The sequence below is a fragment of the Apteryx mantelli genome, chromosome 2 (genome assembly GCF_036417845.1).
Source record: "Apteryx mantelli isolate bAptMan1 chromosome 2, bAptMan1.hap1, whole genome shotgun sequence".
NCBI classification, from domain to species: domain Eukaryota; kingdom Metazoa; phylum Chordata; class Aves; order Apterygiformes; family Apterygidae; genus Apteryx; species Apteryx mantelli.
In genome coordinates this window covers 1,603,910-1,630,628 of record NC_089979.1, presented here as the reverse complement: position 1 = coordinate 1,630,628, position 26,719 = coordinate 1,603,910, and the positions used below count along the sequence as shown (strand labels likewise).

The 26,719-nt window shown below is 61.2% G+C and overlaps 1 protein-coding gene across 1 annotated transcript; it reads left to right on the top strand.

Moving 5' to 3' along the window:
• LOC106494802 (1-phosphatidylinositol 4,5-bisphosphate phosphodiesterase gamma-1-like) lies at positions 1–26,719 on the top strand. The gene is made up of 32 exons (XM_067290102.1): positions 1–551; positions 7,117–7,266; positions 7,508–7,601; positions 7,726–7,773; positions 9,184–9,268; positions 9,512–9,592; positions 9,689–9,723; positions 11,780–11,852; positions 13,191–13,292; positions 13,373–13,491; positions 13,691–13,776; positions 14,070–14,190; positions 14,425–14,593; positions 14,971–15,090; positions 15,323–15,430; positions 15,591–15,778; positions 16,540–16,740; positions 16,941–17,060; positions 17,310–17,493; positions 18,008–18,085; positions 19,110–19,213; positions 19,738–19,834; positions 20,153–20,219; positions 21,190–21,353; positions 21,774–21,870; positions 22,088–22,312; positions 22,630–22,778; positions 23,398–23,512; positions 23,850–24,011; positions 24,160–24,248; positions 24,441–24,625; positions 24,737–26,719. Exons 1-32 carry the CDS (start codon positions 332–334, stop codon positions 24,786–24,788), a joined length of 3,888 nt encoding a protein of 1,295 aa, XP_067146203.1. The 5' UTR covers positions 1–331; the 3' UTR covers positions 24,789–26,719.

Here is a 26,719-nt window from a genome sequence, read left to right as displayed (position 1 = left end):
TTTTTTATTTTTTTTCCCTCCTCCAGCTCCGATCCGAAAAGCCGTCGCCAACGCTGCCCATCTCCTCCCACCGCCGGGCGCTAACGGAGCCGGACTCACCCCCCCGGCGGCATCGCCCGAGCCCACCCCTTCCTCCCCGTCTCCGAGGCCGGCTCCGCTAGGACGCGGGGAAGTCGGCGCCGGCTGCCGCGGCGCGGGGAAGCCGTGTCGGCGGCCACCGGAGAAAAGGCGCCGGGCGGATTCGGCTTTTTCGCTCCGCCGGGGCTCGCGCCCTCATGCGCGACGCGGCCCCGGCTCCGCGGCTCCGCCAGGCGATGGCCACGCGCTGAAGATGTCGGCGTCCAGGCTCAACGGCGTCAATGGGTTTCTGGAGGAGGGCAGGATGGAGGCGGGCGACATGGGCAGGATCCTCCGCTGCCTGGAGATGGGCACCGTCCTCACCTTGTTCTACCAGAAGAAGTCGCAGCGGCCGGAGCGAAGGACCTTCCAGGTGAAGCTGGAGACCCGGCAGATCATCTGGAGCCGCACACCCGAGAAGGTGGAGGGCGACAGTGAGTATCAGCGGGAGGTGGAAGCGGCCGTGGGATGCCCGTGCCCGCGCACCCGACGCAAACGCGGGAGGAGAAAGCGGCCGGAGCGGGCGGGCACGGAGCGACGCTCACCTCGTCCGCCCCGGCGCGCTCGGCCGGTGACTCCCCGTGGGGCGTTGGACGGGCTGGGCGGACGCTGCCGTTGCATCGTTGGGAGACCCCAGCCGGTGGGCAATGCTGTGATTACCGCAGCTCCCCGACGAGCATCCTGGCTCGACCCGTTTTCCCCATTTCTCAGGGTCGGATTGGGAGAGCCGCTCCCTTCTGCTCTTTCTTTCCACCACGCCGAGCCCCATGAGGCTGCCGTGCCTCCGATCCCATCCCTCGGCCCTGCAGGCTCCGGGGTGCCGCCGTAAACCCTGCGCCGTCCCAGCAGAGCAAGCGCTACGTGCGGAGCGCGGCGGGTAAACCCGGACCGTCGCCGTGTGCCGGCTGCGCGAGCCCTCGGGTAGCCCTTGGAGCGGCCAAACCGTCCCAGCGCGCGTTTTCAACGCAAAATTTAGAGAGCACCTGAGCTGGTGGCTAATCGGCACTGGAGTCCGACACGAGAGAAGTCCCCACTTAAGCCTGGTCGGAGCATCCGTAAAAATCACCCTTCGTTGTGGATTCGCTGGTGTCTAGTAGGCTGTCGGTGTGTACTACGGTTTCTCCTCCAGCCAGGCTTTGGTGGGGCCTCTGCACTGTCCCCAGCTCTGTATTTTTGCTAACTACGTAGAAACTTGTCACCTTGAGACGTCCCCTTGAATTCAGCCGAAAACAGCCAGCAGATTAAAAAAATGCAGGCGGGGAGGTGACACAGAGCTGTACAAATAAGCCCCACGTGGACGGGAAACCAGTTCTGATCCATCTTTTCCCTTGGACAAAGGCAGAATCTGCCGGGGGGTGGTTTGGAAGATGATAGATACAGGTACCTTTTGCCAGGGGGGTTTTCAGCTTCGCGATGTCTTTTAGCAGCCGTCTGGAGCATCGCAAAACGCCGCTGCAGGCCCGCAGTGCTTCCCCCCTGCAAAGCACGGGGCAGGCATCGCCGGGCTGGCGGGACACGCTTTCAACCCAAGTTGCCAAAACTGAGCTACGGAAAGATTTCGGCCTACATTTTCCAAAGCGCCGCTAATTTTTGCACTGCCGGATGCGCGCGGTGGAGCGCAATCCCAACGCGGCGAAGCCGGGGAGACTTTCGCCCCGGCCTGCGGCTCCCACGTGCCTCCCGTGGCTGCGAGGTTGCTCCGTTTTTTGCGGGCTCTCGGCAAAGCGGGCTGCGAGCCGTCGCGAGGCTTCGAGGCGGGCGGCGAGCCGGGAAGGAGGGTGGCGCGCCCGGATTAGCGTCGAGCAGGATCCGCGCTTGCCCGTACCTGCTCGGCGCGGGAGGCAGGCTCGCCGCGAACCCTCTGGCGAAGTAGATCCCCCCGCCATGCCGCGGCAGAGCTTCGTGTGCGGAGGAGGAGGAGGAGGGAAAGGGGAGGGGAGGAAGGCTGGGGCACCTGCACCCGGCGGGCTTTTTCCGAGAGGCGGTGTCACGCACCGAGCAAGGAGATTTGAGGATGCTGGAAATATGGTCCTGCTGGCACTGGCTGCGTTTGGGATGAGCCCCGGCACTGGCAGCCGCTGCAGCCTGGCAGGGCATCTCCTCTAAGCCGAGGACAACGAGCCCCAGGGCCTCCAGGGAGCGAGGACATCGGCCTGCCGGTCCCCAACCTGCTGGCTGGGACCCTGCGGCCCTCGCAGAGAGAAAGCTCACGCTCCGCTCACGGAAATAGCATGTTTCCGGCTCCTTGCTTTTATTTGTGCAGGGCTTGGTCGGGGGCTTGGCATTGCTTTCCCCTCTGCCGCGGGCTCGCAGCAGACACGGCACCCCAAGGCCCTGCCTCAGTTTCTCCACCGGCACAGCGGAGCATCCCAGCCTCCGGACCCAGCCGGTGTCCTCAGGGTCTGGTTTCTCCCACGCGACGGCCCAAATCGCCGTTTGGGACCTAGTGAGTCTCCTCTGAGGTCATCCAGGAGGGGAAAAAAGGAAAATCTCTCCGGAAATGCCATAATCCCTCTGTCTCATCCCACAGCCAGCTTTGACCAGGGTCTCATTCCTGCCCCGCTGCCCGACCTCACGCCTGCCCGGGCCATTTTAAATCCACCCTAGGGAAGCCCCCGTGCTGTCGGAGGCTAATTTCGCGGTTTGTTAACGGGACGACAGGCGCGCGTCCTCGTACCCGTCCACGCAGAGGGGTCCCTTTCCGCCGAACGGCAAGGAGACGCTCCAAAACGCCGGCTGGGGCAGCAGCCAAGGTTAGGAGCCAAGCTAGCGAGGAGCTAAGCTAACGTGTTGTCCTGCATTGCCCCCAAAATTAAACTCTTCCCACCCAAAAGGTTCCCATCCAGGTGCCCTCGGCAGACCCTGTCCCCCAGCAGCCCAGCGCGAGGAGGGAATCTAGTGGCATGCCGAAAACTGCCAAAAAGGGATCTTTGCAAGAAACAAAAGAAATAGGGGTGAAGGCAGCGGGGGCAAACCCAAGGGTGGGCATCAGGCAGTGGCCACACGCGGGTGCTCGGCTGGGGCAGGGGAGGCTCTGGCGCGCGCGGCGTACGCAAAAGCAGGCCTCTGCTCGTCTCCCGGCGTGGGGAAAAGGGCACAGGAAAACCCTCGCTAAAAATAGAGCGGTTTCCAATCTGCGCTTGGAAAATCTCCTGGGCTGCGGTAGGAGAGCGCCTGGAAAAGGCCGGCTCGGTTAGCAGGGCCCGGCCCGGCTTCGGAGCCTGGGTTTTAAGTCGTGCCCTCCCCTGCCCCGCTCCCGGCGTTTCGGAGATGCCGTTTGCAGCCCGTGGTGGGATGAATGCGCCGCAGGCTGAGCCCTGGCGCATCGGGAAGGATTATTCCGGTTTTGCAATGGCGATGGAGAATTGGGACTTGCACCTCCGTCCTCGCTAAGTCTTGACAATTATAGATAGGACTGTTTGGGGTGGAGGAGAAAACACAGATGTGGTTTAACGCCGCCGGACGGGCAGGAAGTGTTTCATTTTGGGATCTGAAATCGGCTTCGCAACAGCGCAAGGGAGCCCTCTGGGATGCGGCCCCCTGGACAGGGGGGTCCGAGCGGCGTCCCCGGGCTCCCCGGCATCCCGCGAGAAGGCAAGGAGGCCGAGGCGAACCTGGGGGGAGGCAGCGCGTGTCTCCCGCCGGCCCCTCCGGCTCTGCCCTGGGGGCAGCGCCATTTCCGAGCACGGCAATTCCCTCTCGGCCACTTTGCTTCGCTCTTCTCCTAACGCACGAAGGAAGCGCCCGGGCTCCTTCAGCGCTGGGAAAAGCTGCAGGCCAGACCCCTTCCAGCAGCTGGCCCTACGTTGCCTTCCCACGCAGGCCACGCTGCCCGCGTGTTTAAAGCGCTCTTTGTAACACGCTAGATGCTCCCTTTGCATGAGAAGGGAAAAGGGATTTTCGCAGCTGGAACTGGATTCCAGAGTGTTTTAATAGCTGGGACCCCTGAGACAATGCGGGGAGGAGTTTGGAGACATAGTTCTGACATGATCGCTGCAAATCCGCTGCAGATGTTGTTTCCAGGAAGCCGCCAGCGCGTCGTATTGTGCCGCACGCGCCGCTCGGCGCGGAGAAAGGAGGCGCCTTCCAGCTCCGCTCCCTCGCCCGTGGCTCGTCTCGCCGGGCGTTTTGGTCCTCGCGGCGCCCAGAGACTTTGCCTGAGGCCGGATCCCGGCAGCGCCGGGCCATGGGGATGGTTTTCTTTCCCTAGGTGGGACGTGCAGGCTGGTCGCCCCCCAAGGTACCCCTGAGCATCGGCAGAGCCCCAGGCGCTGCCGGGCACCGGCTTCTCGCCAGGAGAAGGCTCTGCCTCTGCAGGCAGGCAGGTTCGGTCACGAGCCGCCGTCCTCCAACCTACGGAAACTCAGTCAGTCCCAAGTACCTGCCCATTTACGCTCAGGACACAAATGCGGCTTTGCTCCAGGGCCGCGGTACAGCCCTGGAGCAGCCCCGGCGCAGGGGTTACGCTCCGGGTATGGCGACAGCATGGGTGGATTTCGCTTCCCTGCCTGTGATTTGTTTCCAAAGAAAAAGTGCACGCGCGGGTGCAAACTCCTCCGTGCCTCAGTTCTCCGTAAAGTGATAAAAAACCTCTCTGGTTTCTGGAAAGCTGCCTTGCATTCATGCAGCGAGGGAAGGTTTTATAAAGTCGCCAGTGTTTTCTGGAGCCCTTCCTCCAAGCGAAACTACTCGGCTCCCCATCCTTGCTTGCCACTTAGCCTGCTAAAGCAGCCTGATTTCTTCCCTATCCCTTATTCTTCCATGCGCTCGGTCTTTCCTTCTCCCACCTTCGCCTGGGCAGGAGTCGGTGCCTTGGAACCGGAGAGCGTTTCCAGCGCTGGCAGACGGCCCCGAGCATCGGCGCCTGGGAGCAGCCCTCGGCCGGTCCTGCACCCCTGCGCCCTTCCCCGCCGGTGGCGTAGGAAACCCAGCCGGAGCTTTGCTGGAAAATCTCCGGGAAATGACCCATTTCCTGCATCACAATAACCTGCTCCGGCTGTCTCTCCCCACCACGCACAGACGCATGTTCGTTAGCTCAACCTTGGCTGCACAAAGCCCTTTCCGGTGGTGGCCCTCAGCCCTTGCTCCCTGGAGGACAGAGCTGCACAGGCGTGATGCCCTGCGTAAGGGGGCCGACATCGGCTATTATCACTAATATTCCTAATATCATGATTATTATCATGCTGCCACTTTCCAGCACAGTGGGATGGGCCTGCTCTGTAAAACCAGCGGCTGGAAATATCCTCCAGCGTCGCAGCCCTGAGGAAGAGTCCGGCCCGGAAACCCAGCCCTCCTGCCCCGCCGGCGAGGACTTTATATAGCGAGGATAATGAGAGTGCAGGGCGGGCAGGAAAGCAACGCCCTGCGGTCGAGGCTCCCGGGGTTCGAAATTGCCACCTTTGGGCAGATGTCTTCAATTAAACGATGAGCTCAGACCGTCCTGGAGCAGGATTCGCTTTTGAGCAGAGAAGGCAAGCGAGAGCGCCCAGAGATGCGCTGGCGGGACCGCACAGAGCTCGGATGAAGCCAGCTGAGCAGCACCCGACTGCCCTGGCCTACAGCATGTCCACCTGCGCACGGGGACATCCTGCTGCTGGGCCGCGGGGACATGGCTCCCTGGAGGACACGCAGCACCCGCGGTGCCATCATGCACCCACAGGCAGTGCCATGGGGATGCCCTGTCTTGGGGACATGGCTCCCCAGAGGACACGTGGCACCCATGGTGCTATCTCGCACCCATGGGCAGTGGCATGGGGATGCCCCATCTTGGGGACATGGCTCCCCAGAGGACACGTGGCACCCGTGGTGCCATCATGCACCCACAGGCAGTGCCATGGGGATGCCCCATCTTGGGGACATGGCTCCCCAGAGGACACGTGGCACCCATGGTGCCATCATGCACCCACAGGCAGTGCCGTGGGGATGCCCCATCTTGGGGACATGGCTCCGCAGAGGACATGCAGCACCCGTGATGCTGTCACACTGGTGGACATGCTGCTGCAGGGCCATGGAGACATTGTGTTGTGCCGTGTTGTGCCGTGCTGTGCTCTGCTGTGCCCTGCTGGGCTGTGTTGGCTCCGTGTGGGCATCTCCCACCCTGGGCAATTTGGCAGGAGCCTTCCCTGCCCCTTCATACGTGTCCCTCCTTCTTCACCGACAAAATCTTTTCCCATTTTTCTCCCTTCCCTTCCCTTCCCTTCCCTTCCCTTCCCTTCCCTTCCCTTCCCTTCCCTTCCCTTCCCTTCCCTTCCCTTCCCTTCCTTCACTTCACTTCACTTCACTTCACTTTTTTCTTTTCTTTTCCCTCCTTCCTTCTTTCTTTCTTCTTTCTTTTTCTTTCTTTCTTTTTTCTTTCTTTTTTCTCTCTTTTCATTTTTTCTGCTTTCTTTCTTTCTGTCTTTGTCTGTCTTTTTTCTTTCTTTTTCTTTCTCTCTCCTTCTTCTTCCTTCCTTTTTTTCCTTTTCCTTTTCCTTTTCCCTTTCCTTTTCCCTTTCCCTTTCTTTTTCCTTTTCCCTTTCCCTTTCCCTTTCCCTTTTCTTTTTCATCTTTCTCTCTCTCTCTTTTTGTCCCTTTTTTTCTCTTCCCTTTCTCCTTGGACCCTGTGCACACGCTGTGGCTTTGCCCTGCGCATTGCCCCGGGCTCCTTTTCCCCAAACCCAGCTCCAAATGTGCTCCACTCTTTCCTGCCCCAGATGCTGACGCCAGCAGCACCGCAAAGGGCCGAGGTCCTGCCCCGTGGGCACCAGACCATCCCATCCTGTAGTTTCTGCACCCCACTGATGTCCCTCTCTGCCCTGTGTGCCGGCCACCCCATTGCTGTCCCCCATCCCAGAGCATCCCTCTTTGCATCCCCTCTACTGGCAGCATCCCACTTCCCAACAACATCCCAGAGCCCCGAGCGCATGGGTGTCCTGGCACTGCCTCAGCCCCCTGTCCTGCTCTCACCTTCCCGGGTGGCAGGGTTGAAGGGGACGGTCCCATGTCCTTCTCTCCCTGCAGTCGACATTCGGGAGATAAAGGAGATCCGCCTGGGGAAGAACTCGCGGGACTTCGAACGCTACCCGGAGGATGCTCGCAAGCTCGACTTCACCATGTGCTTCATCATCCTCTATGGGATGGACTTCAGGCTGCGGACACTCAGCGTGGCCGGTTCGTGGCTTCTTTCCTACCGACCTCAGGTTTCCTCATCCATCTCCAGCCTCTGGCCTGGGACGTGGCAACGGGAAGAGGCCGGGAGAGGTCCCTGCTTTTGGGACATCTGCCCTGGGGGCTGGGTTAGCGATACCTGGGATCAGGCATCTTGGCCTTGCTCAGCCCCAGCACAACCCTTGCCCTGTTTCCACTCATCTCTCCCCATCCCAGCCTCACTGCCCTCCTCTTCCACCTCCAGCTTTCTGTGAGGAAGACATCAACCTGTGGATAACCGGCCTCAATTGGCTGGTGGCGGACACCCAGAAAGCCCAGACCCCGCTGCAGATCGAGAGGTGAGGAGAGACCTGTGACCCCAATGGTGCCGCTCCCTGATGCCCCATATGGGAGTCTAGGGAGATGAACACCTGTAGGGTTCGATCCCCTGGGCTGAGCACCATCTCTTACTTCCTTCCCCAGGTGGCTGCGGAAACAGTTTGACGCCATGGACAGGTCGCGGGAAGGCAGGTGAGCCACCGGCAGGTCCCTGTGGAGCTGAAAGGGACCACGGGGACCCAAATGCCCCTGTGCCCACCAGCTCCACAGCCTGCACACAGCTTTTCCACCAGCACAAGGAGGAAAGTGGATGGTCCGTCAATGCACCCCATAAATGTCTCCCTGAGAAACTAAAAAACCCAAAGCAAGTTAATTCAGACTGTAAACATGGGGACAGGCTGGCATCACCTCCAGATGGGACAGGCCAGCTTGGGGCACCTGGATGCACTTCCTTTCCCCACCCCTCTGCTCAGGGCTCTCATAGTCGCACCGATCCAATGTTAATTACAAGGAAAAAAAGGCAAAAATGCTTCTGGGGCAAATCCAACAGTGCCATGCCAGTCCAGGGGGATTTTAAGGGAGCAGCTGTGAGTGATGCTGTAAGCATCTCTCTCTGTGTGCTTGGCAATTTTTCTTCTCCTCCAGAATATTTGGGAACTAGTTGCTGGTGTTTTGGGGCTGGCTGTTTCACTGCAGGCCCCAGGTCCATGGCCCACAGCCTGGCTGGGGTCGGGGACCCCAAGCCAGCGACCAGGCTGGCTCCAGCAAGGCCAAGCAAGGTGTGTGCTGGGACCCCGGTGCGGAGGCTCTGTGCCACAGGGCTGCCCAGGTGGTCTTGGCTGGCCTTCAGCCTCACCAGCATCCTCTCCACTTGGAGGGGATCAAGCAGAGGGTGCTGAGTTGTTGAGGATGGAAAAGTGCTGGAGCAGAGAGATCAAGGGAGAGTGGGGAGACTGGGGCAGTTAGGGAGGATTGGGGAGCAGGGAAGATTGGAGGTCAGGGGAGACTGGAGAGTCAGAGGAAATTGGGGAAATTGGGGGAGTCAAGAGAGACTGGGGGGATCAGGGAGTTGAGGAAGATTGGCGGAATTGCGGGAGCAGGGTGTCGGGGTGATTGGGGGGTTTGGGGAGATCAGGGGAGACTGGGGATCAGGGAAGATCAGGGGACATTAGGGGGATCTGGAGAGATTTGGGATATCATGTGGACTCAGGGGAGATTGAGAGAGACCAGGAAGACTGGGTGTGGGGGATCAGGGAAGATTGGGGGGGATCTGTGGAGATGGACAGGATCAGGGGAGATCAGGGGGATCGAGGAGACTGTGAGAGACTGGGGAGATCAGAAAAGATTGGGAGACGTCGGGGGGCTTGGGGTGACCCCACGGAGGGAGACAGCCCGTTCTGCCAGGCTTCCCGCAGTGCCAGCTCCATTCCCCTGGCTCAGCTCCCCTCCGTGGCGGCCAGGAGCTGGCCTCCAAGTTGGAAGCTCCAGGCCCAGCATGGAGACCCATCTGGGGAAGGTCTGGCCTCTGCCTGGTCCCTGGGGGTCCCCTGAAGGTCCTGCAGGATCTGGCCGAGGCCCTGACACCAGCTCACCATCCTGCAGCGTAACAGTGAAGGACCTGAAGGCCATGCTGCCCCAGGTGAACTACCGCGTGCCCAACATGAGGTTCCTGCGGGACAAGCTCGTGGTAAGGCCCCTCGAGTGCCCTGGCCAACCTGGCCATGCAGCACAGGGACGTGGGGAGGGAGGGCTTGGCACCTTCGCAGGGACATGGAGCAGGAGGCTGGAGCAGGCTCCTGTGGGGCATCCCCATCGTGTCCGGGGGTGCAGACTGCTCTCCCGCTGCGTGCCCTGGTGCACGGCCACCCTCCCACTGTGGTCCCCCATGCCAGCCCCAATCTCATGTGCTGTCCTCTCCCCGGCGCCGCAGGAGGTGGAAGCCAGGAATGAGATGACTTTCTCCCACTTCATCCAGTTCTACAAGAACCTGATGTTCGACACGCAGAAGTCGGTAAGAGACGTGGCTGTTGCCCGTCCACCCGAGCATCCCCAGCTGGTCACATCAAGTCCCCAGCTAGCTAACCCCAGTGTCTCCTTTGCCTCGCAGGTCATCGAGCAGCTGGAGCTCTCCTTCCCCTTGCGGTGAGTAGCCGGGAGCCCCGCGGCGCTCGCGGACCCCTAGGACACCGCAGGCACCCTCTGCGCGGCTGGGCACGAGGGGCCGGGATGGGGGCAGAGCACAGCGGAGGGAGGTGGGATAGGGGAGCGTGGGTATCATGTGACGTCCCCAACGTTGGCTGTCTTGACGTGGGACCAGGCTGGACGGCAGAGGCAAGGTCAGGGTGGCAGATATGCTCCGTGAGGAGGGATATGAGCAGAGATGTGAGGGAGATATAAGGTGGATGAGGGTGAGATGTGAGTGGGGTTACGAGTGGGGATGTGAGGGGGACGTGAGGGGGAAACTGAGGGGGGACATGAGGGGGATGTAAGAGGGGATGTGAGGGGGATGTGAGGGGGACGTGAGGGAGATGTGAGGGGGATGTCAGGGAGATGTGAGGGGGATGAGAGGGGGACGTGAGGGGGATGTGAGGGGGATGAGAGGGGGATGTTAGGGGGACATGAGGGGGGACGTGAGGGGGACGTGAGGGAGATGTGAGGAGGATGTGAGGGAGATGTGAGGGGGGACGTGAGGGGGGACGTGAGGGGGACGTGAGGGGGATGTGAGGGGGATGTGAGGTGGATGTGAGGGAGATGTGAGGGGGGACGTGAGGGGGGACGTGAGGGGGATGTGAGGTGGATGTGAGGGGGATGTGAGGGGGGACGTGAGGGGGACATGAGGGGGACATGAGGGGGGACGTGAGGGGGATGAGAGGGGGACGTGAGGGAGATGTGAGGGGGACGTGAGGGAGATGTGAGGGGGATGTGAGGTGGATGTGAGGGAGATGTGAGGGGGACGTGAGGGGGATGAGAGGGGGACGTGAGGGGGATGTGAGGGAGATGTGAGGGGGATGTGAGGTGGATGTGAGGGGGATGTGAGGGGGACGTGAGGGAGATGTGAGGGAGATGTGAGGGAGATGAGAGGGGGATGAGAGGGGGATGTGAGGGGGATGTGAGGTGGATGTGAGGGAGATGTGAGGGGGACGTGAGGGGGATGAGAGGGGGATGAGAGGGGGACGTGAGGGGGACGTGAGGGGGACGTGAGGGGGACATGAGGGGGGACGTGAGGGGGACGTGAGGGGGATGTGAGGGGGACGTGAGGAAGATGTGAGGGGGATGTGAGGGAGATGTGAGGGGGATGTGAGGTGGATGTGAGGGAGATGTGAGGGAGATGTGAGGGGGGATGTGAGGGGGGACGTGAGGGGGGATGTGAGGGGGACGTGAGGGGGACGTGAGGGGGATGTGAGGGGGATGTGAGGTGGATGTGAGGGAGATGTGAGGGGGGACGTGAGGGGGACGTGAGGGGGGACGTGAGGGGGACATGAGGGGGGACGTGAGGGGGATGTGAGGGGGACATGAGGGGGGACGTGAGGGAGATGTGAGGGGGATGTGAGGGAGATGTGAGGTGGATGTGAGGGAGATGTGAGGGGAATGTGAGGGGGGATGTGAGGGGGGACATGAGGGGGGATGTGAGGGGGACGTGAGGGGGATGTAAGGGGGATGAGAGGGGGACATGAGGGAGATTTGAGGGGGGATGTGAGGGGGACGTGAGGGGAGATGTGAGGGGGATGTGAGGGGGAGGTGAGGGGAGATGTGAGGGGGGACGTGAGGGGGGACGTGGTGGGGCAACAAGCGGTATGTTGGCCCAGATGTTAGTGGGATGTCAGCACAGGTTTTAGGGTGACGTGCGGGGATGTTATTCCGGATACGTGCCAGGCAGGCCGGGAGGTGGTGCACTGCCCTTTTCCACATCACCCCTGGAAATGCAACGGGTGCAGCCCCGGGATCCTGCGTCTTCCGAATCAACCTGGCTGCAGTTGGGAGTCTTTACTGCAGCCCCATGTAACAGCCTTGGGTGCCTCCAGCCTCCCTGTGGTGTCTCCGCTCCCCAAGCACATTGCACGCTGCCGTGGAAAGGCAGGGGAGCGTGGCAGGAGAAGGGGGGTCTCGGGAATACAAGCCATGGGTTGGTGCAAGCCACCCTCATTTTCCCCTGGGAAACTTCCCTGCCTCCCCTCCTGATGCCCCCTCCATACCCCAGGAACGTGGACCGGCCAGAGCTGTGCCAGATCTCTCTCTACGACTTCCAGAAGTTCCTGCTGCATGACCAGAAGGTGGGTGCCCACGCGACCCTCCATGTCCGAGGTCTTCGCAGCACAGTGTCATCCCCAGAGGGGTCACCTCTGCCCAGCTGTGGCTCCTTCCTGCCCCTAAGCCTCACAGCTGCTTGCACCACCTGGCCATGCATCCCAGCGCTAAGCACCCAGCCGCAGCATGCAGACACATTCCCAGTGCTTAACCCAAATCTCCCCACCCAGGCCAGGCTGTGATTTCTCATTCTGTCCCAGGGAACAGTTTATTCCTTTCTAATTTGAGACTTCCTTTTCCCAGTTATCAGGCTCTCTCCCAGCCTCCTCGAACAATCCCATTCCTTGTAGGGAACTAGCAGCATCTCCAACACTGGTTTCAAAGGAAAACATTTTTTATTAGAAAACTGCAGTTTGTCTCACTCTGGCATTTCCCCTGGCAAGTGCCACACCTTGGGGAAAGATTGCAGCCAGCACTGGGTCCCCGCAGACCAGGGATAGGGGCCGGGAAAAATGGGCTGGTTTCAACAGGGTAGGACCCCAACAGCACCCATGCAGGAGAGGGTGCTGCTGGCCACGTGAACGGATCTGCCCCTGGCATGGGTCGTGGCTGAGCACAAGGCCAGCAGCCTGGGGACGCAATGGGGTAGCACTGCTAGGTACAGAGCAGCCCTGCCTGGAGCCCTGGGGCCAAAGAGATCTGCCAGCACATGGCAGTGGTGATCTGTCCTCAGGCAGTGGGGGGCAGGACATGTTAGAGATCCAGTTGGGTCCTAAGCCTTCCGGATCCCTCAGGGATCCTCCTGGCCCAGCCTTACAGGTCTCTTAGGAATCATCCTGGTCCCAATCTTGGAGATCCTTTTAAGATTGAGATCCCTTCCGGACCTGCCTTAGATATCCCTCAGGGATCTTCCTGGCTCCAGTCTTGGGGGTACCTTAGAGATCCCTCCTGGCCCCAACCTTAGAGATCCCTTTGAGATCCTGCTGGTCCCAAACTTAGAGATCTACTTCAGATCCCTCCTGGCCCCAGCCTTAAAGATCCCTCAGGGATCCTCCTGGCTCTGGCTTTAGAGGCCCCTTAGAGATCCCTTCTGGTCCTGCTTTAGAGATCTCTTAGGAATCCCTCCTGGCCCCAGCCTTGGAGAACCCTTGGAGATCCCTCCTGACCCTGGCTTAAGAGATCCCTCAGAGATTCCTCCTGGCCTCAGTCTTGGAGACCCTTGAGGGATCCCTCCCAGACCCAGTCTTGGAAACCCTCCTGCGTTCCCTCACGACCCAGCCACGGAGACCCCAGTAGGATACCCCTTCCTGGCTGCCACATTGCCTCCAGCTCCTCCCAAACCGTGTGGCGCATTTCTGCCCTAGGAGTCCTGGGCCAGCGACGTGGGCACGGTGCGGGACTACATGTGCACCTACCTCAAGGACTGCTCCAGCGAGGCAGCAGACCCCTCCTTCCAGCTGGACGAGGTGTGTGGGCCCCCCGTGGTGACAGCCCCTGCAGGGATCCCCAGCCCCGGTGGGCTCTAACCTCTCTGCTTCCTCCCCAGTTCCTTACGTACCTCTTCTCCAAGGAGAACATGGTGATGGACTCAAAATATGAGCGCGTGGTGCCTGAGGAGATGAACCACCCCCTCTCCCAGTACTGGATCTCCTCCTCCCACAACACGTAAGCCAGAGGAAGGGCTCGCCTTGGGGACCCCCAGCCTGTCCTCCGGAGCCATCTTCCTAGCGCCCAGCATCTGGGGCCCCACAAGCATCCCCTCGCCCCCAGGCCGTCCCCATTGACCTCAGTGCTTGCGTGGAGCCTCCCTGCTTTTACCCCTGGCAAAGGCAGCCCACTGACGGCTCCTCTTGCTCCTCTACAGGTACCTGACGGGGGACCAGTTCTCCAGCGAGTCCTCCCTGGAGGCATACGCCCGCTGCCTCCGCATGGGCTGCCGCTGCATCGAGCGTGAGTGACCCCATCCCTGCTGGGCATCTCAATTGCTGGGACCCCGTGGCAATGGTGAACCCCCCCCCTCCCCCCAGCACCCAGCAGCACATCAGACAGACTGTCCCCCAGGCACATCCCGTGGCACTGGGGTGGGGGTGGCCTTCTTGCATCCCCCGGGGGCCCAAAAGCATCCTCCACGGTGCACGGAGCAGTGCATGGCGCATCTGCATGATGGAAGAGGGGGCCAGGAACAAGGTTAGGAAGCGGGGTTGGAGACCAGCACACATTAACTATGGTGTCCCCCCGCTCAGTGGACTGCTGGGATGGCCCGGATGACCTGCCAATCATCTATCATGGCCACACGCTCACTTCGAAGATCAAGTTCCTGGATGTCCTGCACACCATCAAGGAGCACGCGTTCGTCACCTCCGAGTAAGAGCTCCCAGTCCCTGCACCAATCCCGCTCCGAGCTCCCAGGCTGTGCTCACCACACAATGCCCCCAAATCTGGTCCATGCAGGAGAATATTGCACAAATTCCCCTCTACTTCTTCTGCCTGTGGCCCAGCCAACAGTTCCCCATTTGCTCCCTCAGGCTCTGGCTCAGCCCTGCTGGGAGTGCAAGTGAGCTGACGCTCTGAGCCACCTTTCCTGCCTGCTTCCTCCAGGTTCCCCATCATCCTCTCCATCGAAGACCACTGCAGCATCGTCCAGCAGAGGAACATGGCCTCCCACTTCAAGAAGGTCTTTGGGGACATGTTGCTCACCAAGCCAGTGGACATCAATGCCGACGAGCTGCCGTCACCCACGCAGCTCAAGAAGAAGATCCTTATCAAGGTGCAGAGCCTGGCACCTCCCTGAAGCTCCTCTTTCCTTGCAGGAGCGGGAGGGGCAAGGACAACATTGGGCTGAAAGGGATGGGGATTTCCCCAAATCCCAAATAATAGGATGCTAGGGATCTGTCTGTGCAAGGAGAGACCTGCGGGGCTTGGGAACAGGTGCTCCAGGACCCCCTGGCACATTGCAGGTGGTGGTGATAGTGCAGAAGTACGCAGGAGATGGGCACCACGATGCAAACAGCCATGGGGGGATCTGCAGGGCTCCACCTTCACTTCCCAAGCATCGCTTTGAGAGCTGGGAGCTTGGCGAGTGCCACGGAGTGATGGGGTGACCGTCCCCCTTGCTGAGCTCCTCTCTCTGGGTTCCTTCCCCAGCACAAGAAGCTGGTTGAAGGGAACCTGTACGAGGAGGTCTCCACGGCCAGCTACTCCGAGAACGACATCAGCAACTCCATCAAAAATGGCATCCTCTACCTCGAAGACCCCATTGATCATGTAAGAGCCTTTCCTGCTGAGGGCCATGGTCAGGGGTGAGTGGGGTCAGTCGGATGGAGACGCAGGACATGCTGGTACGGGAGAGCATCGGGGTTTGGAGCAGGCATGGGGCACGTGCTCTACTACGCCGTTGCCATTGCATGGGAGATGTGGGCAGGAATGGGGACCTCAAAGCCCCGTGCCTCCCTGCCACTCTCATCCCTGCCCCGGTGACGCTCTTTCTCTTTCCCAGACCTGGAGCCCACATTATTTTGTCCTGACAAGCAACAAGATCTACTACTCGGAGGAGACATCCCGCTACCAGTTCAATGAGGATGAGGAAGAGGTGGAGCAGAAGGAGGTGCATGCCGGGCAGGCGCGCGACCTTCTGGGGGGCATTTGGGGAGTCCGAGTGTCTCCACGGGGAGGGGGAGAGGTTCGCGATGCCCCAGCTGATACCGGCTGCTCTGCCCCGCGGTTCAGGGGGACGCTAACCCCCCGGTGTCTCTGGCCGCTCACAGGAGTTCAACAACAACGAGCTGCACTTCACGGAGAAGTGGTTCCACGGGAAGCTGGGAGGGGGCCGCGACGGGCGGCAGATCGCCGAGAAGCTGCTGCACGAGTACTGCACCGAGACAGGTGGCAAGGATGGCACCTTCCTCGTGCGGGAGAGCGAGACCTTCGTGGGCGACTACACCCTCTCCTTCTGGTAGGAGCTCCAGCCCGGTGGCCACGCCATCCTCTTTCCAGCGCGTACGCCCCAGACGGTCCGCGTCTCTGCCATCTGGGGAGGACGGTGGGCTCAGACCTTCCCCAGGAGTCCGCCAGTCTGGGCGTCCCTCTGGGTGATCGGGGGCTGCCTTCCAGCAAATTCCCAGTTCAGAGGCAGAAGTTATGACCAGTAAGAGGTCTTGGGACAAACGCTGGGTTTTTGCACGGCGTGCGGCACCTTGCACAGCGGTGCCCTGACCCGGATTGGACCCGAGAGCTGCACAGCACGTGCCTAATACTGATCCTTGTAAATAATATTTGGATTATTGCCGTCTCCCCTCATTCGAGAGGGGCAGGCTCTGGCCTGCAGAAAGTAGAGATGTGAGATGATGTGATGGGGTGCAGACACCCAGCTCCTCAGGAGCTCCGGGCGCTCAGCACCACCGCAGCCCGTTGAGTGGCTGCCAGGGAGGGTCTCAGCCCTGCCCTCGAAGCATCTTAACCTGCACCCCCAGACCATCTCCCGTCTTTGCTCTAGACCAATCCGTCTCCCGCGGGCTTCTCCCTGCTGTTCAAGCACTCGCAGCGCCCAGACGCCAACACTCCCTGTCGCGGCACATGCGGGGGGACAGGAGGGGCTGTGGGGGGGAGGCATCTCCCCTGAGACCTGGGATGCAGGCGTGGGCACCAGCCAACCCCTGTGGCTTCCCCTCATTGCACCCCAGCACTGTTACTACCGCCTACTTCCCCTCCTGGCAGGAGATCCAACCGCGTCCAGCACTGCCGGATCCACTCGCGGCAGGAAGCCGGCACCACCAAATTCTACCTGACGGACAACCTGGTCTTCGACAGCCTCTACAGCCTCATCTGCCACTACCGGGAGGTGCCGCTCCGCTGCAACGAGTTTGAGATGCGCCTCACCGACCCCGTGCCCCAGCCCAATGCCCACGAGAGCAAAGAGTGAGGGTGATCCCTTGCCCCATCCTCCCAGTCCTCCGGCCCTGCTGCCCTCCTCCTGCTTCACCGCTTCTCCTCGCCTGCTTTCCCTGTGCCTGGCTCCGGCATTGCCCCGTGGCAGAGCCGGTGTTGGGTGAGGGATGCTCTCCTGGGCGTAGGGGTGGTGGCATCAGCCCACCGCCCTCTTGCTCTCCCCTGGCCAGGTGGTACCACGCCAACCTGACGCGCCTGCAGGCCGAGCACATGCTGATGAGGGTCCCGCGGGATGGAGCCTTCCTGGTGCGCAAGCGCAGCGAACCCAACTCTTATGCCATCTCCTTCCGGTGAGTGCGGCCTCCCCTGGCTCCAGTGGTGGTAAAGGTGCGTCTTCACGGCGGTCAGCCACATTCCCCGTGACCTGCTGCCATCCTGGCCGCATCCTGCATTAATTTACCGCCGGAGCAGGGCTGGCGGCGAGGACGGGGTGATTGCGTCGCCTCCCACCCTGGCCCAGGCCTCCCCTCTCACCATGGCCCCAATGAGCCAGAGTCCCACACCATCCTCACGTCCGCCCCCGGCTCTCTTGGCACCAGGGCGGAGGGGAAGATCAAGCACTGCCGCATCCAGCAGGAAGGTCGGCTTTTCATGCTGGGCAGCTCGGCCGAGTTCGAGAGCCTCGTGGACCTCGTGAGCTACTACGAGAAGCACCCGCTCTACCGCAAGATGAAGCTGCGCTACCCCATCAACGAGGAGACCCTGGAGAAGATGGGCACCACCGTGAGTGTTCCCGGCAGCGGGGATGGCAGCTTCAGGCTTCAGCAGGGTTGTGCAAACTGTTACAGCAAGCTGGCTGAACCTGTGCAGCACAGGCACTGTGCCGCAGGCAATCCGGCCCTGTCACGAGCTTCCTCGGAATGGGAAGGTCTCTGCTCCAGCCTCCTAGAGGGCTGTTGCCAATGCTGCACCAGGGCAGCCGTGTTGAGGCTTGGAAAACGCCAGGATGGAGACCTGGGGACCCAACCCCGGGCTGCAGCTCCCTCCTGGCGAAGGAGATTTGCTGCAAGTCCAACCCAACCCGGCCAAGCTGCAGTCTGCAGCCGTTGCTCTGGGTTATATCATCTGCCCCAGCCACAAAGAGTTTGGCTCCGTCACCTTTGTAATTCCCCTCCAATTATTCGGAAAGAGCTATTAGCTGCCCCTCAGCTGGATGCAGCAGCATCCCCTTGTAGTCCCCTGCCCATCCTGGCAACCGAGAGGCCAGGTGACCCCACTCCGGCATCTCTCCTCGCAGGAGCTGGACTACGGAGCCCTGTACGAGGTGCGGACCCCTCACTTCTACGTGGAGGCCAACAAGATGCCGATGGCCAGGGTAAGAGGCTGGGCCAGCTTCCCCAGGAGGCACAGAGCAGTGGGACATGGTGATTCCGGCACTGGAGCTGGAGCTCCCCGGCTTCCCCCCCCGCCAAACCGTGGGCCTGAAAAGCTGCGGCGTTTCACTGCTTTGCCACAGCGTCTTTCTTACTTTGGGACCCCATGTGGCACAAAGCTCTTTGGCCTAATCCATACCCTCTGCCCAGCACAGACCGGATAAAGCCCTGAGCAATCCATGCTGGTCTCAGAGCTGAGCTGCTTTGAGCAGGACATTGAACTAAAGCCCTCCCGAGGTCCCTTCCAACCTGAATTATCCTGTGATCATATGATCCCACAACCCTATGCTGCTGTACTTTAAACTTCTCTTTGCAGCAGACCAGCTCTCAGGCTAAGACCAAACACGGGAAGGCTTAACCCAAAGAGTTTTTTTCCAGGAATTTCTCAAGACAAATCCCTTTAGTGCAACAAGAGAAACCATTCGGGAACTTAAAAGTAGAACCTACTTTGCGCTGGTGCAGCCGAATGTGTTAGTCGCAGGGTCGGTACCCGGCAGTGATGGTGGCTGTCTGACTTGTGCCTGGAGCAGTCGCTCAAGCTGCTGTCGGTGGCACGGGGGCTTTTCAGCATGTGCTGCAGGTCCCCTCAGCAGAGCTGGGACACAAGAGGACGTGGCCTTGCTCTCCTCCACCACAAGGCTAGAGGTGCAGCAGATACATGGGGCTTCCCAGAGCAGCCCCCATGGCCCTGCCATGCGGCTCTCCCTGAGGACACCGCACGGGAACGCCAGAACTCCCCACCCTTCACCCCGTCTAACGTCTCAATATTGGCGTGGGCTATTTTGGGGCATCATTTGGATCCAGGAACGCTAAGCCTGGGTAGCGAGGGTACCCATGTGCAAATGTCAGGGCTCGAGGAGCCAGGCTCAGCGGGGAACACTACCACCGGCCCTGGGCAGTGTCCCCAAGCCAGGGACACCTGAGGGACAAGCAGTGACGCCCGTGTTTCTCTCCCCTGCGGCCCAGTGCACAGTGAAGGCCCTCTATGACTACAAAGCCCAGCGGGAGGATGAGCTGTCGTTCTGCAAGCAGGCCATCATCCACAACGTGGACAAGCAGGACGGCGGCTGGTAAGCCCGCTCCCCGCGGCCCAGGGCAGCCTCCGTGTCCAGTGCCATCACAGCGTGGCTTGTTTGCAAGCCCAGGGCTGGTGGGAGCCTCCCGGCGTGGGATTTTGCCGGTTACCGAGTGGGCACAAGTATCAGGTGGCCCCTCACGTTCCCCGCCGGGCGGGCTGGAAGCAGAGCAGAGATGCTGCTGCGGGATGGGGCCAGCGCCGCCGTTTGCAGGGTGCAGCCGGGAGATGGAGAAGTCCACCCTGAGCCGCGCCGGGGCCAAAGCTCCAGGATAGCAGCTCCAACGGCATGCTGCACCCCTGGGGTTCCCTCGCCCAAACCCGGTGGGGCGCGGGGGCTGTGGGCGCTGTCCCACGCCACAGCGGCTGCACGGGCGGTGGGTGTTACTGCGACAGGTTTTAACTGCCTCCTTTTCTGTCCCTCCCCTCTCCGAATGTTCCCTGACGTTGCATGCAGTGTTAACACCCCCGCCCCCCCCCGAATCGGTCCGCTTGCCTTGATCCTCTCACCCCTTCTAGGTGGCGGGGGGACTACGGAGGCAAGAAGCAGCTGTGGTTCCCGGCCAACTACGTGGAGGAGATCGTGAACACGCAGGCGCAGGAGCAGGATGAAGCTGTGAGTGGGACGTCCCCGTGCTGGCTCCACGCGCGCACCTGGAGTCGAGTCTGCTTGAGTGTGGATCCTTGTCCAGAGTCCGGGGATGCTCCCGCCTCTGGACACAGAGCAAAGCCCACGGAGAGGCTCAGCCCTCGTCCATAAGGGCTGCTGCGTTCGAATGGGCAGAGGGTGTTTTCTTGGCTTTTGCTGAGACTTGGCAAAGCCCGGGGAGGCTTTGGGGTTGGGGAGGCTGCTAAAGCGAGCGGCACAAAGCCAGCTAGCGATGGGCTCCACGCAACAACCTTTCACCGCTCCCTCTTCCTTCCTCTCTCGCAGTCATCGGAAAACAGCCCCCTGGGGAACTTCCTGAAGGGCTTCATCGACGTGCCGTCCTGCCACGTAGGTGAGTGTCTCCGCTGCGTCCCCACGGAGGGAACAGGAGTGTTCAGGGAAAGCTAAAGTTCGATGCAATGAGCTGAGGCTCTTGAAACTCACCACACATCCGGGTCCAGCCAGCTGCAGAGCTGCTGTCGACCTGCTCTCTGGCAGATACCATCAGCTCCCAGGTGGCAGATGCTCTGGCCAAGCTGGACAAAGGCCGCAGCCAGGGAAGGACTGAACATCACTGCCCTCACTCCGGCTGGGGGGCGGGAAGCAGCCTCACGCTCAGCAGGGGAAAAACAGGGCTGAATTTGGAAGGATTCGGCCAAAGTGACCCATTCTGTAACGTCCAAACAGTTTGGGTTCAGTTTGGGGGATATTTAGCCCTGCAAGACAAGGCAGCTCGAAGGAAAAATGCATTTCAACACAAAAAACTGAAACTCTTAATTACAAAAACAGCAGAACAGAGCATTTCTGGTTGCTGCTTTCATTTCCAGAGATTTTTCAGCGATTCCCTGGAGTTTAGGGGGAAGTTCGGATCCCCTCTCCCCAGTTGTATTTCTTGGTGATTTCCAGTTTCAGGCGGGAACATCCCTACAGCTTGCCAGCTGCTGGCGGGAGGTCCCGGGCAGGGCAGGCTGGCGGTCGCGGGCACTCAGCCTCTGCTCTGCCTTGCGTTGCAGGCGGCATCGCGGCAGGCGAGGCCAAGATTTGCACGCTCCGCCCTGCACCCTCGGTGAAGATTTGCCCCCGGCAAACGCCCGTGCCCATCTGCCGCCCCCAAAATCCGGCTGCAGGGCTAGAGCAGGCGAGAGGGGCCGAGGCAGGCGTCAGCCGGGGTGCAGGGGGTGCACCCGGGAACCCGCGGTCCCCAGCGTGCTCCTATCCCATGCTTTGCCGTGGGCCAAGCAGGACCGCTGAGGTTTCGTTTGCTCCACAGAGCCGTCCGTTAGGAATCTCTTCAAGTAAAGCCCCCTCTGATGTCCTTATAGTTATCTCCAAAGACGGGAGGAGCTCCAAACCATTTGTCTTCACCATCCATTCCCAGCAGATGTCCCACGCAGCCCAGTCACTGGACGTGGCCGCAGACACGCAGGAGGAGCTCAGCGAGTGGGTGGCCAAGATCCGGGAGGCCACGCAGAACGCCGATGCCAGGGTGAGGGGCGCTGCGGGCCGGGCAACACTCCAGGTGCCACAGGACCTGGAGAGGCTGAGCACCACCCACTCCCTGGCAGGGAGAAAGGAGGCTCAGCCTTCCCATGGGATCACAAGCCCGGCAGCACGTATCCCAGCACCCCGCCAAGTTGGCCCTGGTTGCGGCGAGGGGTGAAATCCTGGGTGTACAGCTGGTTATCGCTGCCTTGCCTTTTGGTGCAGCCCCTCCGAATTTTGCCAAGCGGGAGGGGATCCTGAGGGCTGGTCCTCGATGTCTCTGCAGACCATGGGGCAAAATAAGGGTTGCGTTTTGGTGGATGGTCCCGCGCCATCATCTGCAGAGCATCCCCACAGTGGGAGCCTGGGGGGAGACTGGGGCACAGCGGGGCAATAGTTTTAGCTCCTGTTTTCCCTTGTGCAGATGCAAGAGGGGAAGATCATGGAGCGGAGGAAGAAGATTGCGCTGGAGCTCTCCGAGCTCGTCGTTTATTGCCGCCCAGTGCCGTTCGATGAAGACAGTAAGAGCCGGGGTGGGGGGTGATGGTATCATCAGGGAAAAAGCTGGGCAGGCAGGGAACTGGGTGGTCACAACAGGTCTGAGGGGCATCACCTTTTGTCCCCTGCCTCACCACTGCCCCCACATGCCCCCAGGGCAGAAGTTGAGGAGCTCCAGGCCACCAGCCCAGCCCAAAAGCCCCGCAGCCTCCCACTGACAGCCGCCCTTTGCACTTCCAGAGATCGGCACAGACAAGGCATGCTACCGGGACATGTCCTCCTTCCCGGAGACCAAAGCAGAGAAGTACGCCAACCGCAGCAAGGGCAAGAAGTTCCTGCAGTACAACCGGCGCCAGCTCAGTCGCATCTACCCCAAAGGCCAGCGCTTGGATTCCTCCAACTACGACCCGCTGCCCATGTGGATCTGCGGCAGCCAGCTTGTGGCCCTCAACTTCCAGACCCCTGGTAAATCCTGCTCCTTGGGTGGCTGGTGGGCTCGCCCTTGCAGGTCATCCCATTTTCCCCATCCCTGGTGGCTCTCCCACCTGGTCCCGCTGCTGGATGTGGCTTGGATGCTCTATCCAGCCCTTGTCTCCATCCTGATGGGGACATCCTCGCTCAATGCTTGGATGCTTCATGTGATACCCGGCTGCATCCCTTCTCCTACCTGGGGTTGGGGGCTCTCTATGGGGGGGGTGCCCAGGGCAGGACCTTCTTCCCGAGGACCTCGGGGGAACCCTGAGCCCCATGGCTCAGAGCTGCTCTGTCCCCACGGCTGTCAGACAAGCCGATGCAGCTGAACCAGGCGCTGTTCATGCTCGGAGGCCGCAGCGGCTACGTCCTGCAGCCCGACATCATGAGGGATGAGACGTTTGACCCCTTTGACAAGAACAGCCTGAAGATCGTGGAGCCCATCACAGTGCAGCTGCAGGCAAGTGGGGGCCAGTGGCGTGGGGGAGGACAAGCAGAGAACAGGCGACTCGCCAGCACCCCGAGGTGTTCACCATCGGTGCCATGCTGATGGGGGGCTTTCTTCTTCCTCAGTCTTGGGTCAATTGGGGTGATTTTACATGCTTCAGCCCCATATTTGCTAGTGGGATGTGCTCTGATCTCTGCCATCGCTCCACGGGATTTGTTGTACCGCGACCTCTTAGGTCTGTTGGTTCTTCCCCACGTGCGGCATTGCACGGAGCTGAGCAAATCCTGAGCAAGAGCAAGCTGGAGAATAAAATAGCTGAAAAACAAGCTCTGAACCACGTTACCCCACCTTTGGGTGTTTTTGCTGTTACAGCTAGGACAGGCTAGTCCGTAGTCATCTGACCCCTGAGCAAGTCACGGAGAAAACAAGTTTCATAAATAATTTTGCAGACATGGCTAAAATCAAGCTAAAATTGGTCCAAATTCATACATAGGTCCAAGAAGGCCTGGTGAGGCTTATTAGGCCATAAAGGGTTGAGCCATAGGGCTGCTCCAGGAGTCCTTCCTAGTCCACAGGGCCAGGGCAGCTGGACCTCAGCCTCTTCCTCCTCCTCCTCTTCCTCCTCCCCCAGATCCTTGGCGCCCGGCACCTGCCCAAGAATGGGAGGAGCATCGTGTGCCCCTTCGTGGAGGTGGAGGTGTGCGGCTCCGAGTACGACAACAGCAAGAACAAGACGGACGTTGTAGGTGAGGGTCCGTGTAGGCGATGCACCTAGCGGGTCCTTTCACCCTGGGACCAGGCAGGGAGGTGGCAGGGTCCCCTCACACCTTGGCACTGGTAACTACTGGGATGTCCGGAGAGCCTGGGCCCTGCGGTTCTGGGAAGCAGCAACCCCTAAACATGACTTTTGGGGTCCCAGCTTGGGAATGTGGTTTAACGGGGCTGGGGTTTCCAGAGGACAGAGGGGGAAAGGCGTCTCCCACTAACGACAAGCAGCTGGGGGAGCTCAGGTCACATGCCGCCCACATGGACACCCACGTGCTCCATGCTCTGATCCCTGCCTGCTCTGTCCTCACCCACCAGCCGACAACGGTTTCAACCCCGTGTGGCTCTTCAAGCAGTTTGTCTTCGACATCAACAACCCCGAGTTCGCCTTCCTCCGCTTCGTGGTGTACGAGGAGGACATGTTCAGCGACCCTAACTTTTTGGCACAAGCCACCTTTCCCGTCAAGGGCCTCAAAACAGGTATGGTCCCTCCATCCCCGCTGGGTGTCCACCTGAAATTCAGCCCCTTGGGGGCCAGCTCTGGGGATGGCGATGCGCTCGTGGCCCACAGCAACGGCCATGCCGAGGGGACGGGACCATGTCGCAACAACTGCAATGTCACGTCCAGGTTATCGGTCGGTGCCGCTGAAGAACAGCTACACAGAGGACCTGGAGCTCGCCGCCCTCCTCATCCATATTGAGATCATCAACGCCAAGGTGGGTGCCCTGTGGCCCATGACATCCCCTGGACTCCCCACATCCCCTCTGCTCCCTCACCGGCTTAACCCAGAGCTCCCTGTGCGGGACAGTGTCCAACCTCGTGCCTCAGTTTCCCCTCCTGGAAGGGGAGAGCAGGGTCCTGGGTGCCCACACCAGTCCCATGAGCCTCATGTCCTTGTTTTGGAGCAGGAGGAAGATGAGGAGAACCTGTACTCGTCCATTCAGCAGCTGCGCGACCGCGCCAGCGAGCTCTCCAGCCAGGTCTCCAGCTACGAGCGCACCAACAACTGCGACTCCCGCTACCAGCAGCGCCTCGACGAGCTGCGGGCGGCCCAGGAGCGGCTCATGGAGCTCACCGAAGTGCGCAACCGCAAGTGAGTCCCCCCGCCGTGCTGGCCCCAGCGCTCACCCTTGCCCTCAGCCCCCAGTTTGGCCCCCGCGGCCGGCAGAGAGGTCGCTAACGCCACCTCTCCGCCCCACACCAGGTTGATGGAGAAGAAGAAGAGGGATCGGCAGATGGTCAGCAAACGCAACTGAGCCAGCTGGGACTCTCCAGGCCCTGTGGTCAGGGTGTCTCGCCTGCACAAGCCCTGGCCGGTGCCACCAGCTGGTTGTGGACATACCCTTGCCTGTCGCCCGTGTCCCCCCCACGCCCAGAGCTGGTGCTGGCCAGGACTCAGACCGCAGGGACAGCCCCCTGCCACCTCCTCTCCCGCCACGAATTGATGGCGAGAGGGTGGGATGGCCAGACCTGGTGCCCCCCGAGCCGCACTCGCGCTGGCCCGGCTCCAGCCACCATCGACACAACCCGGTGCTCAAGGGTGCCAGCACCGCTAGGTCCTGGGGCTGGATGATACCAGCAAAGGGGGGTCAAAAATCTCCAATTTGGGGAGAAGAGGGGGCTTTGCGTAGGTCTATGATGTTTCTCCGTCACCGCAGCAGGCAGGGATGGAGGCACGGCAGCGAGGCAGGAGGAGGGAAGCTCCGCTTCGCCCCCGTATAACTCCCTGCCTCCTCTCGCCTCGCTCCCCGGCAGGGCTTGGGCCGCAGCACCCAGGGGCGGCTGCGGCTCGGTGCTCCCGCAGGGCCAGGCGGGACATTGGCCGTGGTCCCCACGCCCGGGAGCTGGCCGGGGCGGACACAGCGGGGGGCTCGAGGGCTGCCCCGAGCGAGCACAGGGCGAGAGGAGCGCGGGGCCCCGCTCACCCCGCTGCCGCCCCGTCCCCTCTTCGCTCATCCCTGCGACGGCAAAGGCGTCCCCAGCCCCAGCTTCCCCCGGAACGGGGGGGGTAATACCAGCCCCCCAACCCGATGGAGAAACTGAGACATGGAAAAAGTCTCCCGGTGCGAAACCGGCCCGGGAAGGAGCAGGACCGGCCACCCCACGTCCTGCGCCCTCCCTCCCCGCCTGGACCCGTCCTGCGCGCTTGGGCTGGACCCGCACCGTCCTCCCCACCACGGCCCGGGGTTGGGGACGGGAGAGGGGGCACCGCTCGCTCCGAGCCTCCAGTCCCGCTGGGACAGAGACGCGGGGGACGGCACGGCTCGGGGGGTACCAGCGGAAAGGGGAGCATTTCACCCCCCCAGAACGGGGCCCCCGCTATAAATACCTGTATTTTCTTCTTTTATTCAGTGTGTACATACGGCGCGCGGAGGGGTCTGTTACCAGCCGCAGTATTAGGGCGCAGGGGAACCCCGAAATATCCCGGGGTGCCCCAGGCCAAACGGCGAGGGAGCAAGGGATAGGGGCACCCTGCGGGGAGGGTGCCGGGAGACCGGGTGCCCTGAGCGGGCAGGGGGCAAACGTGGGCGACGAAGCAGCCCCCCATCTCCGGGAGGGTCGGAGGCTGAGGGACAGGGACGTCCCCGAGGTGACGCCGCGGGGCAGCGGCAGAGCCAAGGCCCTAGGGACGGGGCCGGATCCTGACAGCGCCCCGCTCCCTGAAGGTAAGTCCGGCTATTTCGGCTCAAGCGAGGGGGCAGCCGGGAGCGTTTTTTTAGGCGATTCGAGAGCGAACAAAACCCTGCCGAGGAATTTTGTTGGAGCCCGAGAAGGACCCGGCACAAAGGGCGAGAAAAGCCCCCCAGGACAGGGATTTCCCTGGAGGGAGGCGGGTGCAAACCCTGCTGCCGGCCGAGGTCCCCGCCACCGGCATTCGTCCCCTCCGGGGAAGTCGCATCCGGCCGGACACCAGCCTGGGTCCCCAGCGCTGTGACGCTGCTGGGAGGGACCCAGGGTGTCTCCACGAGCCGGATCCAGCCCAGGGATAACCATTAAAGCGAGCGGAGGTTGTGCCGCTTATCCCCGGGCTGAGCTTGCGCCTCGGGGTGCCGCAGGCGCCTGGGCGAGAGGGCAAGGACCAGGCGGCGCGGTGGCATCTCGGGGTGTCCCCCGAGGTGAGGGCGCCCCGTCGGGGGGATCCGTGTATTCTTTGTATGAAAATAAATCTATTTAGCCAATATTTATA

Bases quoted from the DNA above. Each gene is read 5' to 3' on its own strand.
- LOC106494802 (XM_067290102.1), top strand. From the start codon at position 332: ATGTCGGCGTCCAGGCTCAACGGCGTCAATGGGTTTCTGGAGGAGGGC. The intron at 9,593-9,688 runs GTAAGAGACGTG...TTTGCCTCGCAG, and splicing joins TGTTCGACACGCAGAAGTCG to GTCATCGAGCAGCTGGAGCT. The intron at 21,871-22,087 runs GTAAGAGCCGGG...TTGCACTTCCAG, and splicing joins AGTGCCGTTCGATGAAGACA to AGATCGGCACAGACAAGGCA.